Source organism: Euleptes europaea, chromosome 11 (genome assembly GCF_029931775.1).
Source record: "Euleptes europaea isolate rEulEur1 chromosome 11, rEulEur1.hap1, whole genome shotgun sequence".
In the NCBI taxonomy this organism is placed as follows: domain Eukaryota; kingdom Metazoa; phylum Chordata; class Lepidosauria; order Squamata; family Sphaerodactylidae; genus Euleptes; species Euleptes europaea.
In genome coordinates, this window is record NC_079322.1 from 57,109,039 (window position 1) to 57,126,328 (window position 17,290).

The following is a 17,290-nucleotide window of genomic DNA, read 5'->3' on the forward strand; positions in this document are numbered from 1 at the left end:
CTCTGATAAAGAAATGAGAATTACGAAGTTAAAACAGAGAGCAGAAGGGCATATTAAGGAGAAAGTGTAATATAATGTAGAGTGAAAATAATACTGCTTTCTCAAGGGGCATGTTAAAGCTTTTCAATTATTAAAGCTTGACACTCCTCCTTGTTTTGGCAAAACATTTTCAATGGGGCTAAAAATGCCCACCTCCTCTTCTGACTGCTTTTAGCAAAGCTTGAAAAGTGGTTTGTTTGTTCGTGCATGTAACTCTTTCTTGCACTGTCCCCTCCCTCAAGTATCCTGCCTTCCATTACATTATCTCATAGCCAAATCAGATTAGGTAGTGATGTCATCCTCAGGACTGCCAAATGCAGGTTGGAAAATTCCTGAAGATTTCGGAGGCAGAGCCTGGGGAGGGCAAGGTGAGGGACCTTAGCGGGATATGATGCCATTTTCTCCAAAGGACATGATCTCTGTAGTAGATCAGTTGTAATTCCCGGATATATCTAGGCTCCACCTGGAGACTGACAAACCTACTCATCCGTAGGGTTGCCAGCTCCAGGTTGGGAAATACCTGGAGATTTTGGGGAGGTGCCTGGGAAATGCGAGGTTTGGGGAAGGGACTTCAATGCCATAGAATCCAATTGCCAAAGCGGCCGTTTTCTCCAGGTGAACGGATCTCTATTGGCTGGAGATCTGTTGTAATAGCAGATCTCCAGCTACTATCTGAAGGTTATGCAAACAACTCACTCTACTGTAAGAAGTATAGGCACAAATAAGACAGTAGTAGGCTAAAGAATATAGAATAATAAAGCAATAGGCAATGGAATGCGAGCAGCAAAAACAGCAAAAGCTGTCACTATATTACAAGTGAAACAAATTACAACGAAGCTAAGCAACCGAGGTTACAAAGCAGGAGAGTGACAATAAGAAAAGGAACCAGCACGGTGCTGATAAATAGTTACGAAAGTTCATAAGATACGTTGAGTGACTGTCTAGTCAGTTTCAGTTCGTCTTCAGGCAATGGAGATGCGGATGGTAACGCGGCTCTGGACGTTTTCCAGTGTTTTTGCTAAAAAAGTAGCTTCATCAGCCTGATAGCAAAATATCATTAGCCTGATAGCAAAATATATACAATAATACAAAGCAACCTCTATAATAAACTACAACAATTCTAGCATAAACATGTATAAATATATAACTTACCACAAAGGCTAAATATTTATATTCCTAGGATTAATATGGAGCTCCCTAACGGGCTGTTATCTTGATCAATCATGCATTGGAATGACTGTGAAAGTATCTAGCTCAAATAGAAACAGCTGCAGAGCAGAGAACGGCTCTTAAAGGTATATTCAAATGAAACAGGATAAATCAAATTCTGTATTTAATCCGTTTGGGGTGATTGTATTATTGTATACATTTTGCTATCAGGCTGATGAAGCTACTTTTGTAGCAAAAACGCTGGAAAACATCCGGAGCCGCATTACCATCTGCATCTCCGTTGCCTGAAGACGAACTGAAACTGACTAGACAGTCACTCAACGTATCTTATGAACTTTTGTAACTATTTATCAGCACCGTGCTGGTTCCTTATCTTATTGTCACTCTCCTGCTTTGTAACCTCGGTTGCTTAGCTTCGTTGTACTTCGTTTCACTTGTAATATAGTGATAGCTTTTGCTGTTTTTGCTGCTCGCATTCCATTGCCTATTGCTTTATTATTCTATATTCTTTAGCCTACTACTGTCTTATTTGTAACTATCTGAAGGTTGGCAACCCTGCTCATCCGATTAACTGTCTATTCCCAAACTGATTTCATTTGCCAATGTGATTAGGAAGCAGTATTCTCATTCTCATCTGACTTTGCTAATAGCATCACTACTATATGACCACATCTAATGGGCTACATAGCATTAGGTTGCCACCCCATTCCCTACACAAGCCCCTATTTGCTGAGATTTTTCAGACGACTAATCTAAGATGAAGAAAGAAGCAGTAACAAAGATAAAATGTGGTACTGAAGCAGCAGGAGACAAAGGAAACAAATGGTGCTAAACAGAGGTTCGCAGAGAATATTTCTACTCTCCGCCAATCTTTATTTTTTTAAAAGGAGGCTTTTGAAAAAGGAGACGTCTAAGATTGCAACAGCTATCGGATTATCACATGAATTTCTCATGCAAGGCTGTTAACGACAGAACATTTTGGAGATCATAGATTGCCATAAGTTGGAAGCAACTTGACGGCATTTAATGCACACACACACAAAAAAAACACTTTTAAACTTGTAAAGCCCAACAAATAAGCTTCTGTGAAAATATCAAACCCTTCTCCTCTTTTTTGAAGCCCTTACCTCGGAAATAAAGGCAGAGAGGTTCTTCACATGTGTAAGCTGAGGAGTGTCCAAGACAAATAAGTATTTGCCTTTAGATTTTTCGTATTCTTCTTTATAGTGGACCTAAAAGGGAAGAAAACAAACAGGTTGGAAAAACAAACAAAAACACAGGTAATAGAAATAATATAAAATGAATGAGAAATTAGTGTTGTGATACTTTGAAGACTAACCCAAAGTGTAAGCTTTGGACTAGAGCCAAACAGAAATTATGATTTTTCCAAAGTTATTCAATGTGAGATTGTAAAAAAAAAAAAAAAATCTTTCTAGGAATACAAAGTCTTTGGGTTCGAAATAAACATCTCTGACTTGATGTCTGCAACACTAAGTGATGACTTCCATGAGTGAACACATGAAGCTGCCCATGTGCTGTAGTCAGACCACTGTTCTGTCAAGGTCAGCACTATATACTGGTAGCCACTAGGCATGGCCAAAGATGGAGCCTACTACATAAAGATGCTGGGGACTGAACCTGGGACCTTCTGCATGCAAAGCACACACTGTACCTTTGAGTCACAGGCACTTCTATGAGCCACAAAGTTATCCCAGCATAAGCTTTCGTGAGTGAGACCTCACACCTTCAGATGAAAGGTTTTGGCAGCTGTGTCACCAATGCTTTACGATATACTCCACTACTGTCTAGGTTAGGGATTGCCCCAATATCAAATCACAAAATCCGCACTGACTCCTTTCAAAGGATCTTGCTAGTTCATCAAAATCTGTGTTTTCCTAGACATTTTCACAGCCTAGTTTGGTTAGTGTAAGCCAAACAATGAATATTTTATCTCTCAAAATTTTCACCATCATTTTTCTCTAATACATATTTCTTCAGCACCTGACATTCCCTCTACATTGTGAGAAATAAGCTTTCACCCTTACTTTTTATTTCCTTTCACTTGAGGTATAATACATTTGCACCTAAGTGCACTTGGTAACAGTATATCAATTGAATACCCCCCCCCAAAAAAAATCCAGTTCCATTCTAAACCTGCTGCTGCTAATTATTGGCAGTCTTTCAAGCAACATCCTGTGCTTTGTAACTTATATTTATCTCATTCAGAAAATGAGATGCAGCGTTTTAGTGAATGGTAGGAACGGGAGAGAGGCAGATGCAAAAAGCATAGATGAGGACATTTAAAGGTTGTTGTTTTTATCACTATGCTGATACTGGCAAAAATCCAAAAGGATTCTATTAAATCACAGCAGAAAATCAGTGAAAAGACCTTTTGTAAATCTGTGGCCTAGAAAAGAAAGTTCTGTATAACAGATAGTTTTGTCTTCTGTGTATGCAGCAATAAACAAAAACAGCAGCAGCAGTTTTGGGCACAACCTAGCCAGTGTCAAGTGCAGGTAAAATCTCAGTGATCCCAATGGATCACTGCATGATTAACTTCCACTGAATGCATGATTAACTTCCACTGAAATCAATGGAACTTAAAAATGCTTAACTATTTATCTATATATTTAAAACATTTATCAGCTGCCTTTATACCGTATAGCAACTCAAGGCAGCTTACAATGTAAATCATAACAGAACACAATAAAATACATAAAAACCACTAGTTAAAACCAATAATTTAAAACGGCTGGTAGATAGAATAACTAATCAACTAATCAAATGTTGTTATGAATAAAACTGTCTTCAGCTGCCTCCTGAAGATTGACCGTGAGGGGGCCAAGCATACTTCCCTAGGGAGTAGGGTTGCCAACCTCCAGGTGGTGGCTGGAGATCTCCTGATATTACAACTGATCTCCAGCCGATAGAGATCAGTTCTCCTGGAGAAAATGGCTGCTTTGGCAATTGGACTCTATGGCATTGAAGTCCCTCCCCTACCCAAACCCTGCCCTCCTCAGGCTCCACCCCAAAAACCTCTCGCCGGTGGCAAAGAGGGACCTGGCAACCCTACTAGGGAGGTTGTTCCACAATAGTGGGGCAGCCACCAAAAAGGCGCTCTCACCAGATGAGCATCTTTGGTCAACGGGACAGTCAAGAGGGACTCCTCTCCTTGTCAACTTAGTTCCTGGGCAGGAACGTATGGGAGAAGATGGTCCTTTTTATGCCTGCTTTAAGGGTCAAAACTAACACCTTGGGAGCCAGTGTACTTGCTGTAAGATTGTGGTCACATGATCCCTGTAACTGGCCCCGACCAACAGTCTAGCCACAGCATTCTGCACTAGCTGTAGTCTCCAAACACTCTTCAAGAGTAGCCCCAAGTACAGCACACTGCAATAGCCCAGTCTAGATATAACTAAGGAATGGATCACTGTGGCTAGTTCTGACTGAACCAGGAACAGGAGCACTGAAAAATCTCCAGTGAAATATTTCTCTTTTGGAATGAGTGAAATGCTATTTATTACACGTTTTCACTGACTCAAAATGTGTCCTGTAAAGATTTTATATAAAACAATCTGTACTGTAGACCCACACAACATAATTTCAAGGATGCGTTTATTGCTTAAACATGACTAATTTTGTCCACAATTAATACGCTATAACTTGTTTGATGATAATACACTGTTGAAGAGTTAAATCTTTTCAATTTCATACAGCTTGATTCTATATTAATTCTGCTAGTCTTATTGCGACTGTATGAGAAACTATTTCTGTCTAAACGATGTACTTTTGTTTACAAAAATTTTTTTTTTCAAACTCTTGTTTTCCCTTACATTTTAGATGGAAAAAAATTTCAGGCTAAGATATCACAGAGTGCAACAGTTTGGTTCTCCAAGCAGGCATTAAAAAGCTATCAGGCATTCTGTTATTCAAGTTGATTATTCAGTTTGAACTAATAATGCTAAATGGACAGATGGGCCTTGATTACCTTGGAGTTTGCTGTTCTCTCTCTCTCTTTCTCTCTAGTATTAGCAATAGTAACCATTTTTTCTTATAGAAATAAAAGGTATTTATAAACATAAATTTTAAATATTCTAAATAGTACAATTACTATTGTTAAAAGTAATAAAATAAGCTTAGAGTTAGTGAGGAAGTTTTGCATAAATATCATTTTTTCCCAAAAACATCCCTATTTTCTGACAAAAATGGAAAAAGATGTGGCTTCAAAATTACAGTCGTCTTACATTTTCTACACACTGGAGCATCCATTCTCTCCACTTAAGATTTTTTTCAGAAAACAAGATTTTTAATTAGTGATATTTTCATTCAAATAATGAAGGAATACAAAAACTTTCTTTTAAAAAGTCTAATGGCAACTGGTACCTCCAAAATGAGCAGTGCCTCAGAGTGCACCCATCTACGCTGCTCAGGTCTCCCCATCTAAGATTTCCCTAGCTGGGTTTTTCAAGACAATTATAAAGTGATTCCCTTTAGTCAATCTGACTGTGAGTATGGCAGAGATTAAATGGGGTTCAGGACTAATTTGCTGAAGTTATCATTTTTTGTAAGAAGTATTTATTCTAAGTGGCCAAAAATTTCAACTTAAAAATACCTGTTCTTATTCAAATTGTATAGTTCTGATGCTAACAAGATACTAACCAAAGATAAAATGCAAGATTGTAGAAGTTTCTGTTCTCTGTGAGGAAAACGTTTGATTTTCTCTTAGTTTCTTGGAAGATCCACTTTGAAATATGGCAGCCCCACCTAACAAGACAAGCTGACCTCATCTTCAGCGTTTACTTCTGTTCCTCAAGTTATCAACCGGCTAGTACAACAATTTTTATAAAAACTGTGTACAGCATCAATATTATTATCCCTGGGATAGTGGGGCTCAGGCAGGGAGATTGAAGTGTGCACTCAATGCAATCATGGCTGAGGAGACATTCGAGGCAGAATAAAACTGTCAACACTTTTCAGGTATACTTAACAAATGGGTGCCTGAGGGAATACCTGAATATCAGGGGGAGGGGGGAACAAGAAACATTAATCAAGGGTTTAATGGAAACCTTACTTACATCACTTAACATTTCAGTACACTTTCTAGCCAACGCCATGTTTCTGTCTTCAACAACAGGCTTAAGAAATACCTATGTAGGAGAAGAAGGAATTCCACAAATCACTACAAATCACACAGTGAGTCTTTTTACCATCTTACAAAATGTGTCAGAGCCACCCACCTTTTCTTCATCGCTTTCTACCTCCTCTTCACTTTCATTCTCCCTGAATTCCGGAACAGGCATTCTCATTTTTTGTTCGGCTAGAAAAATGCCAGAACTAAGTAAGTAAAAGCTCTGCAACTTGTTGAATGCCTGGGCTACTTTTGTCTTGTGGAACACTTAGCCTCATCGTGGTTTCTTCCTTATTTAGGCAGCACTTCCAAGGTCTTATCTGAACAATTCAGCATGAGTGCAGTGAAAAGCATCACAGATGTTCTTAGTAACAACCATTATTTAAATTTAAAATACTTCCTTGAATATCTTAAGCTTAAATATCCAATAATTACTTAACGACTTATTGGAACTACATAAGTTTAAATATATGGAATATCACAAAACAAAAAGAATTACTAAACAGGATATCTCACAAATACAAGGAACAACATGCTAACCTCTGACATTTAAATTATCAAACACCCTTGACTCACTATGACAAAACCTCAACGCTCATTCCATATAAGGATTGCATTCAAGCAACAAGCATAGCTCCCTGATACTTTTAATACCTGTCTTGTAAATGGGCCCTTTCATTTTTACCATTTTGGTAGTTTCTGTCACAGTGCATAATAACTCTGGAGAAAGAGTTGTTTTTGTTGTTCCAGTTCCCGTTCAAAGGCTAATGTTTTACAAGACTGTCATGTACTCACTTCCTGTGTTCCCATGCTGGGTTCCCATGCATTACTCTCAAAAACATATACCCAAAACATCTTAGAATCATAAAATCATAGAGTTACCACCAGGGTCATCTAGTCCAGCCCTCTTCTCAATGAAGGAAATTCACAACTACCTCCCCCACACACACACACACAGTGACCCCTACTCCATGCCCAGAAGATGGCCAAGATGCCCTCCCTCTCATAATCTGCCTAAGGTAATAAAATCAGAATTGCTGACAGATGGCCATCTAGCCTCTGCTTAAAAACCTCCAGGGAAGGAGCGCTTACCACCTCCCGAGGAAGCCTGTTCCACTGAGGAACCACTCTGTTAGAAAATTCTTCCTAATGTCTAGATGGAAACTCTTTTGATTTAATTTCAACCCATTGGTTCTGCCTAAGGTCACAGAATCAGCATTGCTGACAGATGGCCATCTAGCCTCTGCTTAAAAACCTCCAGGGAAGGAGAGCTTACCACCTCCCGAGGAAGCCTGTTCCACTGAGGAACCACTCTGTTAGAAAATTCTTCCTAATGTCTAGCAGAAACTTTTGATTTAATTTCAACCTATTGGTTCTGGTCCGACCTTCTGGGACAACAGAAAACAACTTGGCACCATCCTCTATATGACAGCCCTTCAAGTACTTGAAGATGGTTATCATATCCCCTCTCTTGTTGCTACTCAAGTCTAGCTGTAGGATATGTGTGTGTGTAAAGTGCCATCATGTCACAGCCAATTTATGGCGACCCCAGCAAGGGGCTTTCAAGGCAAGTGAGAAGCAGAGGTGGTTTTGCCATTGGCTGTCTCCTTTCCAAGTACTGGTACCTTGCCACCTTCCCTCATGATTAGGATCTAGAAGGAGGAATAAAGAAAGGAAAGCAGCACAATCTAAGATTGGGCCAGAACTACATGAAATCTAACTACAGCTGCCAAGTGGGGAATAGGGTTACCAACCTCCAGGTGGTAGCTGGAAATCTTCCACTATTACAACTGATCTCCAGGCAACAGAGCTCAGATCACTTGGAGAAAAGGGTCACTTAGGAAGGAGGATTCTATGGCATTATATCCCACTGAAGTCCCTCCCCTCCCCAAACCCCGCCTTTTCAGGCTCCACCCTCAATATCTCCAGATACTTCCTAACCTGAAGCTGGCAACACTGGGGGGGGGGGTGGAAGGAAAAGTACAGCCAGAGGAGAAAAAATTGTGTGCAAGGGTGTGACTGTGAATCTGTACATTAAAAGGAAATAAAACAAGTTGAATGAATTACTTTTTAAAAGCAACTAGAACATGCAATCAAGGAGCTCTGGCTTAAATAGTCAAAGGTGGCTAAACCATCAGCATTTCCTGCCTCCCATACAATTTTCCCATATTTCTCCAGGTGGGAAAATGGACGGATGAGATTTTACAGAAAATAAAGCTAACCAGGAAAGGGCCAAGCATCCCCCTACATGCTGAGCTTTAAATTCTCTTCACCCCATTTTGTAGGAATTCAGCATAGCCTACATGCTAGCACCTGTATCAGGCTGCCATCGTTTTTATTTGCCCATAATTCAAGAAAGATAACTGAGTGTTGATCATGAGAATTGACATAAGTGAGTCAGAAATGTAATAGCTACAATAATTAAGTAAGGGAAAGTTAGGCTCCATACCAAGAACGCTGCCCAGCAAGGGAACATGGTTACCTTGACAACAGGGACAAGACAATAAATATGGCTTTCCTGCAACCTTGTGAAAAACATATTTCTGTCTACATATTGTCAAAGACCTGTTTTACAACTACCAAACTAAACTCCGCCACACATGCATAGCTGAATCTCTACAAAAGAAGCTCAAAGGTTTCAAGATTTCAAAAGAAGCCAACATGTTTCAGGATTTCTATGATTTAATGTTAGTAAAAATGGCTTGTAATCTAGTGATTCTTTGCATAGTTTTGTATTTATCACTTAACATGTTTTGCTTTACATACACTCTATAATTAGATAATCTGAAGAAATCTATGGACACCTGAACACCATTGTTCAAGCTGTATAGTTAAAAGAACTCATTGTTAGATATTGATACATCAAAACAGGGAACATTTTTAAAAAAACTGCATTGCAAAATCCTGAGAAAGTTAAAAGCTAAAAAGAATAGGCCCCTTGTCCAAAAGGGAGAGGACATTTGTGGGGGCTTGAATGGTGGTGGATCAGTTGGTTTAAGGAATTATAATTAGAATATACACTGTATATGGGCCAATTCACACATTACTGTGTATGTGGATTGGGTCTGGGGTCCGCACTCTGTAACAAATGTAACACTAGGAATGAATTACAACTTAATTTCTCTTAAATGTTTAGTTATAAAATGCAAGGTTCAAATAAATGACCATTCTCTATGAGAAAGTGCCAATAAAATTAACCCAAATCATCCATGGTATTGCTAGTAGGAGGCCTATTTCAACACAGAGATGTTTTCTCACAGTTGTGTAGGAAATAGACTTTACAATGGATTTTTACACAGGTATATTCAGCAAAACAAATCAATGACTGAAGCGGATTGCCAGCAGATTATACAGTCAGTCCAGGAGAACACCACCAGAAAACTCCTTGCTACTTAGAAAAGTGTTGGTTTATTTTACAGTGCATAGATATAATACAAGAACTCCTTACACTCCTTTCCGCTCAGAGCATCCCACACTGAGCTTCAGTTTCACTCCATTGTATACATATTGCAGTCTCAAGCACCAATCACAGAAGATGCTTTGTCATTCTGACTTGCTCATACATTGCATCAGCCTACTGGTCATAACCTGATCTGACCAGCTCCTTCTAGCTCTCCAGGGAGTTTTCAGGCTTGTTGCATCATCACAGAGCCATCTGATCTACCTGCAACCTGTCAAACTGATCTGACAGCCTTGCAATATCAACAATGACGTGTACCCATCTCACCCATTCCTATGTAAGAAAATCATCATGAATACAATTGCTGAATAATTACCTCAGGTTGCTGTGGAAATTTTATAATAAATCTTGTGCTTAGTACCAGCAATACAGTAGGTGCATAAAAGCAGCAGCAAAATTGTCACTACTTAGTTGATTAATAATGGTACTACTCAGGTGAATGAAGAGAAAATTGTTAGCTATGAATTTATATCAAAATAAATACGAATCCTGTTTTTAAAAAAGAGCGGCACAGAACATTCAGTATTAAACAAATAAATCTTTGGTAGACTCAGGAAAGCTTTCAGGGTTTTGAAAAGGGGTTTTAAAAAGAAAGAAAGGCCCTTGGCCTCCCTGAGACAAAGATAGGCTTTTCCAACCCTGGGAAAGGCAGGATGAGAGAAGATAAGAAATAGCATGAATATGAGTTTGTGGAGGTAAGGAAAGGAATGAGTTATGGATAATAAGACATAAAATACAATCAAAAATAGGTTTCAAGTGACAAGATAAAGTAGGACAGATTATTTTTATCCAAACCAAACACTTATTTATTAATGTTTACATGTTCTATCACCAGAAAGTTAATTTCCATCAGAGCCAAGGGCATAACTTTGATCAGCGTTTAGACTTTTATCTCTATGATGATCTCATCAGAAGCCTGAGGCTGCCTTTTAGTTAAAAGACATTCTAATGCCACAGGATGGTTCAAATCTGTACCAATGAGCTTTGCGGATTTTCCTACAGCAAGAGAAGAGAGTTTTAAGTCTCATCAAACCCCTGAAGATAACAATCTGTAAATCAAAATGGCATGAGGCTTTGCCAGGAGGCAGAACAGGGAAACGTCAAATCTTTTTTATACATACCTTTTCCAAGCTGGAGCCTTATTTCATTTCCTAATGACACTTTTAAATCTAACATGCAGTAATCCCACTTCACTGTGCTAGTAATTTAAACCACTCTACAGTTAATGTCACCAAACTCAAGTTAGAAATTCAGTTTTATATATGTATAAAACTGCATAGTTTCGTATTCATATCACAACCCAGATGTGTGAAGAGCACAGCTGAAAACAATAAACCTAAGCAGAGTCTGTTCCCTAAACGAAAGCAAATGCCACATCAACATCATGAACACTATAAAAAAGAAATCAAGTCATATGTTCTCTTGTAACAGGTCAAGAATATAATTTCCATCTTCTATTCATTTTTAATTTAATTAGCTGTGATAACGTACTAAGTGTTGATGTGATATCCAAGTGTTATTTTAAGCGTTAGGCAAAAATGTTAGTACATACTACTTGTGCCAGATAAAGGCTAAGATGCAAAAAAAATATTTTTTTAATCCTCTTAAATAAATTGCATCCTGAAAGTGCCACTCATGAAACAAAACAGGAAAAAAGGGGAAAGGGTGCCTAATCCAAATGGTATTTCTATATGCATTATTTGGAAATGGGTACAGTCCATTCAGCTGAGTTTTAGCCCAACAAGCCTGCTCCAAAGCCACAGTTAGGATCTCCTCAAGTTTCTCTACCTGCTTGATGAACCCATCCACCACCGCCACAGAAGAAAAAGATAAACTGAAAAAGAAGCAGAAAATGGCAGTTCCTACAAAGTGCACTCCCAAATCCCGGACACGTACAAAGTGCACTCCCAAATCCCGGACACGTAGGAGCTGACCAAAGGTCAGCAGTCAGGGGGAAAGCATACTCCACTTGTTCAGAGATTTTGACTTGGATCCACTGGTAATTTTTGCATGCAGAGGGAATTTCTGTTGACAGAGCACAGCTTCACCTCCCCCTTCCCACTGCAGCCCCAAATGACCCCTAAAATGCTGCTCCAGGGGCACAGGCAGCCCCTAGGAACAGTATTGGGGGGGGGGGGGTCAGAGGGCTGCACTGAAAGTGGAAAGTTCACAAAAATTGTCCCCTTTTCTGTCTGCAGAAATCCACTCTTGGATCCACGCCTCCCCTTCTTTGCTAATGCTTTCCTTCTTGCAATTCTAAACCCTGAATAGGAAACCAAAATTCTAAGCTTAATTCCCATTCACAGCAAGCCCTAAAAGCAGCTCCTGAAACTGTAGATTCCATTATCAAGGAGAGATTCTTGATTTATACACTAAGCAAGCAGGTGAGGATGGGGCCCCACTTAACACAATGTACAAAGATTCCCCAATATATACCGATTAGCTCACCCACTCCCCTTTAAAAATTCTCCAGTAGTTGCTCCCATAGCAACAGATTATTTTTAAAACCAAACCTAAAAATCTTCTGGCATATTTAAGCATGACAGCTGAAACCTGAATCCCTAAAAGGGACTGAAACAGTTCCTTCCAGAGGCAGAAAGAAAGGAGCTTGAAAAACAGCCATACTGGCCTACTATAAAGGGTTCCCCCTCCCATTACTATGCAAGTTATTGAGATGTTCTCCTCATGCTACTATGTTTTCTCTTACTAAGAAAAAGTGCATTTCTTTATTTGTTCCCAAAGCAGAAATTATCTTTTCCTTTCCAATAACATTTGTTACGTCTTCAAAACCAGACCCTATTCAAATATTTCATTTTTGTTAGGATGCATGACAATACAGAAGTCAAATATCTTTCATAATTTTAATACCAATATAATGCATTTGCTTTCATTACAGTGCTATATCCAAGTGTCAGATGAACAAACAATAAACAGCCAGGTATTGCTGCTTTAGATTTTTTTTTAAAAAAAATAGTTAAATACAGCTCATAGGGTAAGAAAGCAGAAAACTTTGTTTCTGTAATTTGGATAATTGTTTTCCAGGACTTACAAAAATTCAAAATTGCACCCACAGAAATGCCATAAATAACTTTAAGATGCAATATATTTTGCACAACTTCTCCCTCCCTGTCTAATCAACTTCTTTAGACTAAAACAGATATAATATGTGAAACAGATCATTGAAAGAACTTATTTTGATCATATAATACTGAAAACTATTGTGCCCTATAACACTGTATGACATGACCCACAGCATTACAGAATACAAACGAATGATATCATAAAACAGGTCAGGAGGGCGAATGTGTATGTAATGTCTACTTCAATTTTATTTCATCTTTCATCCCCAGCCCTTTCACTTCTTTCTTGACCCTTTTTGATTTGTAACAGATTAATGTACTTTTTATTTAGTGCAATCTAGGCATTTGCTTAAGTGTTAAGCTATGTCCTTATTAAAAGAAATGCATTCACAGCAGTAAAGCTGTGGATCCTGTTGACCCGGCCCCTTCTGCAGCTCAAATGAGGAACAGGGTTTAGACTGGCTGGGGCCTGTGTTCTCCGGCCATTTGGAGACAGGGCTGAGAAAACAGATCTTCACTTCCAACATGTATCAAATTTGCTTTCTCACAGCCCTTTCGATAATGCCTTATCTCCTCATGACACTCAAGACAGATCCACAGGCATTGCCTGTAGGAGAAACGCAAGACAGAAATGTTTTAACAAATAAATAAACTCCTGACACAAGGGGAACTTTTTTTTTAATATGATGAAGCACTCGATCACATGACCCCGTTACCTGAAGCAAGTTTCTCATCACTGTGAGAATTAGGCAATATTTTAACAAGTGTTAGCATGAAACAAGCCATGTATTGTATTGGCTGGCCATGCTGAATCATTCATTTCCCCAGTATTCTAGTATCAGTGATGTACATTGTTCTTTATTTTAAAGGCATTTAGATGAAGTAAATCACAACAAAGGCATTCAGATTGTCACCAGGTCATCCAATCCCATGTGCTTATTTCACAGTTTTGAGTAACTCCTGCGTAATCTGCTGAGGTAGATTTTAGCCTAGGCTCTTTAGAGCATACAAAGACCACATGGAAAGCTTACTGGCAGCTCTGAATTGTCAATTGCACACTAGGCCAACTCAGCAGATGAGAATGTTGTTGTCAGATCTGAGTACCAGCATTCTAGAACCTGCAAGATCTATACAGATAAAAAGGTGAATAACAAGCATGATAACAAGCACACACAATGCATAAAGAACCCATATTCCTTTTTTCTTTTATTTTTAAATCCTTTAGCCTTGAAGTTCTGAAAGGGGAAATCTTTATTCTAGAAGAATGTTCATTCATCACTGGGTCTAGCACAGCTACCACTTTAAAATACAGTGAGGCTCTGGCTCGGTGAAATAAAGCACATGCTATATGTCTAGGGGAAAGCATCTCATATAGCAGGAAAAGACCTCCGCTCAACTAACCCTGTCTGAGCTGTTGGATGTGATTTCTAGCTTAGTGCTGGAATCATGTTGGATCATGGGGATTTCAACATGCAAGCAGAGGCAGCTTTGTTGGGACTGACTCAAGACTGCATGGCCACCATGGGGCTATCCCAGGTTGTAATAAGGCCAGTACAAGAAAAAGATCACATTCTAGATCTAATCTTCTGTACTGAGTAGGTTTCTCTTGATATGATTAAGTGTTTAGAAATTCAGCCTGTGACATGGTCTGATTCTGGTCTATTGACAACTCAGTTGATGATTGTACCTTACCCCTTCAAGGGTGGTGGACTGATTCAATTACACAAGTCTGCCCCCAGATGCTAGTGGATCCTAAGAGATTCCAAGAAATGCTTGGCCAGGCAGGGTTTCCCCCAAGTGTTCTCTTCCACCTTCAAATAGAACTCCAGCCCCCTGTTTAGAATGTGAATTGTATCTATTTTAAAGGGCTGATGGGGTCTAGAGCAACAACAGTGGAGAACTTGGACCAAGTCTGAAGAATATGATATAGAGCCCAGTGGAAAGCCTATGAGATGGTGGTGATGGCAGCAAAGAAATCCGACTCCTCTGCTTCCATTGATTTAGCAGAAATATATCCAGCACAGATTAATTAGGCAGTTGACAGCTCTCAGGAGTAAGTCTCAAAATGTTAGTGATTTGGCATGTTGCTGTAAAATTTTTGCATGGTTCTTGGCCAATAAAATCTCTCAAATCTGTAGTGACAATCAGTACACAGGTGAAAGAAGTATCTTATAGCACCATCTAGTCACCGTTGCTTGGATCAGTACATTTTGGTTTCCCTGACTGGTGCTGACAAGATTCTGAGAATTGTGAAGGCTACTACATCAATGTCCTCCTTGTAAAATTCTGCAATTAAGCAGTAGATCCTTTGAGTCTGAAGACTGTAAATGCCTCCCAGATGGAAGGGTTTTTTTCCAAGGCCTCTAAAAGAGGCGATTACAATAACATTTACTCAAGAAAGCCAGTGTGGCGTAGTGGTTAAGAGCAGTGGTTTGGAGCGGTGGACTCTAATCTGGTGAACCGGGTTAGTTTCCACACTCCTACACATGAAGCCAGCTGGGTGACCTTGGGCTAGTCACAGCTCTCTCAGCCCCACCTACCTTACAGAGTGTCTGTTGTGGGGAGGGGAAGGGAAGGTGATTGTAAGCCGGTTTGATTCTTCCTTAAGTGGTAGAGAAAGTCGGCATCTAAAAACCAACTCTTCTTCTTCAAGAAGGTACTTCTACATAAGCAAGTTTTGGCCAATTGTAGACTTGTGCCAACCTTTACATTGTGGGAAAGGGTACTGAATACATAGTGACAGAGCAACACCAGAATCCTTGGATGAGACATATGCCCTTAATCCTTTTCAGTGTGCCTTCAGGGCTGGGTTTGGGATTGAGATGGTTTTAGTGGCACTTGTAGATGTCTCCAGATCGCTAAAGAGAATGTATCTCTGTTTGTTGTTAGAATTGTCAGTAGCCTTTGATATGGTGGATAACCCAATACTGGAAAGTGAAGTGCCTGGAAAATGAAGTGAGTCTGGGCAGAGTGGTGTTGAGATGGTTCCGGTCTTTCCTACCAGACTGTTCAAAAGGGTTGTAGTGGAAGATACTAAATTATCCCACTGGAAGCTGATTTTTATTTATTTGTGTCACTTCCCATGTAGTTTAGTATCTATATACGGCCCCTTATTAAGATTGTCAGTTTTGGATCAGGTTATCATCGGTATGCTAATATGCTAATATAGCATTCTGCTATACATTACTCAAATAAGCCACCAACTGCTGTTTTTCTCCTGGTCCAGTGTTTGAAGGCCCTGACCTGGCTAGCCTGATCTCATCAGATCTCAGAAGCTAAGCAGGGTCAGCCCTGGTTAGTATTTGGATGGGAGACCACCAAGGAATACCAGGGTTGCTGTGCAGAGGAAGGCACTGGCAAACCACCTCTGTTAGTCTCTTGCCCTGAATACCCCAAAAGGGGTCGCCATAAGTCGGCTGCGACTTGATGGCACTTTACATACACACACACACAGTGTTTGAAGGCAGAGGTCACGTGACAGAGAACAAACTGAAGTGAATCCAGATAAAAAGGAGGTGATATTGACTGGAAGGGCTACTGCTTTAAATGGGATTGTTCTTTCACTGAAAGTCACTTATGAGCTTGGGATTCTTGCTGAATCCTGGTTTCCTGTTGGAGAAACAGGTTCCATGCCTGTGAAAAAATACTCCCTCCCATCTACTTAGAAAGCTGGCTTCCTATTGGAAGATGACTGAACTGGCCTTGCTTACCCATGCTTCAATAGCCACCAGGCTAGATTATTGTACCCCATTCTACACATGGCTGCCATTGAAGACGCATCTGGAAACTGGACCTGGTGCAAAAAAAGCTCATTTGTTATCTGAGACTAGCCAGCAAGACCCTGTCCTATTCTGAGGACCCTTCACTAGCTGCTAACTAGTTTCCAGGTCAAATTCAACATGCTGGTATTTGCCTTTAAAGCTCCTTATGATCTGGGGACATTCAAAGGACAGCCTCTCCCTCACTGTTCCCACGCAACAGCGCTCTTCTTCCCAGCAAGGTATACTGTCAGTATCCTCTTGCCTAAAGCAGTGGCAATGGTCTGGACTCCAGCCTTTTTAGAGTCTGCCCACAGCCTCCTAGAAGAGGTCGGGTGGGGGGCTCCTACCCTCCTGCAAGGCTGCAAAGCTGTTATTCTAAAGAGCTTTCAGGGCAGCCTGTGCCTGGGCAAAGGGGAACCCTATGGCCCTGGTGGAGGTGGTTTAAGGTTTTAATGTTTTTGTATCTTTTTTAAAGTGTTTGTTTTATAACATGGTTTTTATACTGTTGTTACCTGCCTTGAATCCTGAGAGGCTCAGGAGAAAGGCAGGGATTTAAATGTTTAAATTCAATCAATCAATTAATTAATTAATAGAAATGGACAGCTTTGCCGACAAGAATAGTAAATAACACAGCAAAATAGCTCCTTATTAA

At 39.8% G+C, this 17,290-nt stretch overlaps 1 protein-coding gene across 3 annotated transcripts in view; it reads right to left on the bottom strand.

The window, feature by feature from the left end:
- Nucleotides 1–17,290, bottom strand: part of NEBL (nebulette) — a 171,023-nt gene that overhangs the window by 61,557 nt on the left and 92,176 nt on the right. Inside the window, exons 1-3 of one of the 3 annotated variants that reach the window (XM_056857607.1) lie at nucleotides 6,447–6,564; nucleotides 6,285–6,356; nucleotides 2,337–2,441 (exon numbers count right to left, since the gene is read on the bottom strand). The exons of the other annotated variants lie outside the window; for them this stretch is intronic. Coding sequence (XP_056713585.1) covers nucleotides 2,337–2,441; nucleotides 6,285–6,356; nucleotides 6,447–6,515 — 246 coding nt within the window. The 5' untranslated portion in view covers nucleotides 6,516–6,564. Of the gene's footprint in view, nucleotides 1–2,336; nucleotides 2,442–6,284; nucleotides 6,357–6,446; nucleotides 6,565–17,290 lie in introns of those variants that run through there. 3 annotated transcript variants of the gene reach the window in all.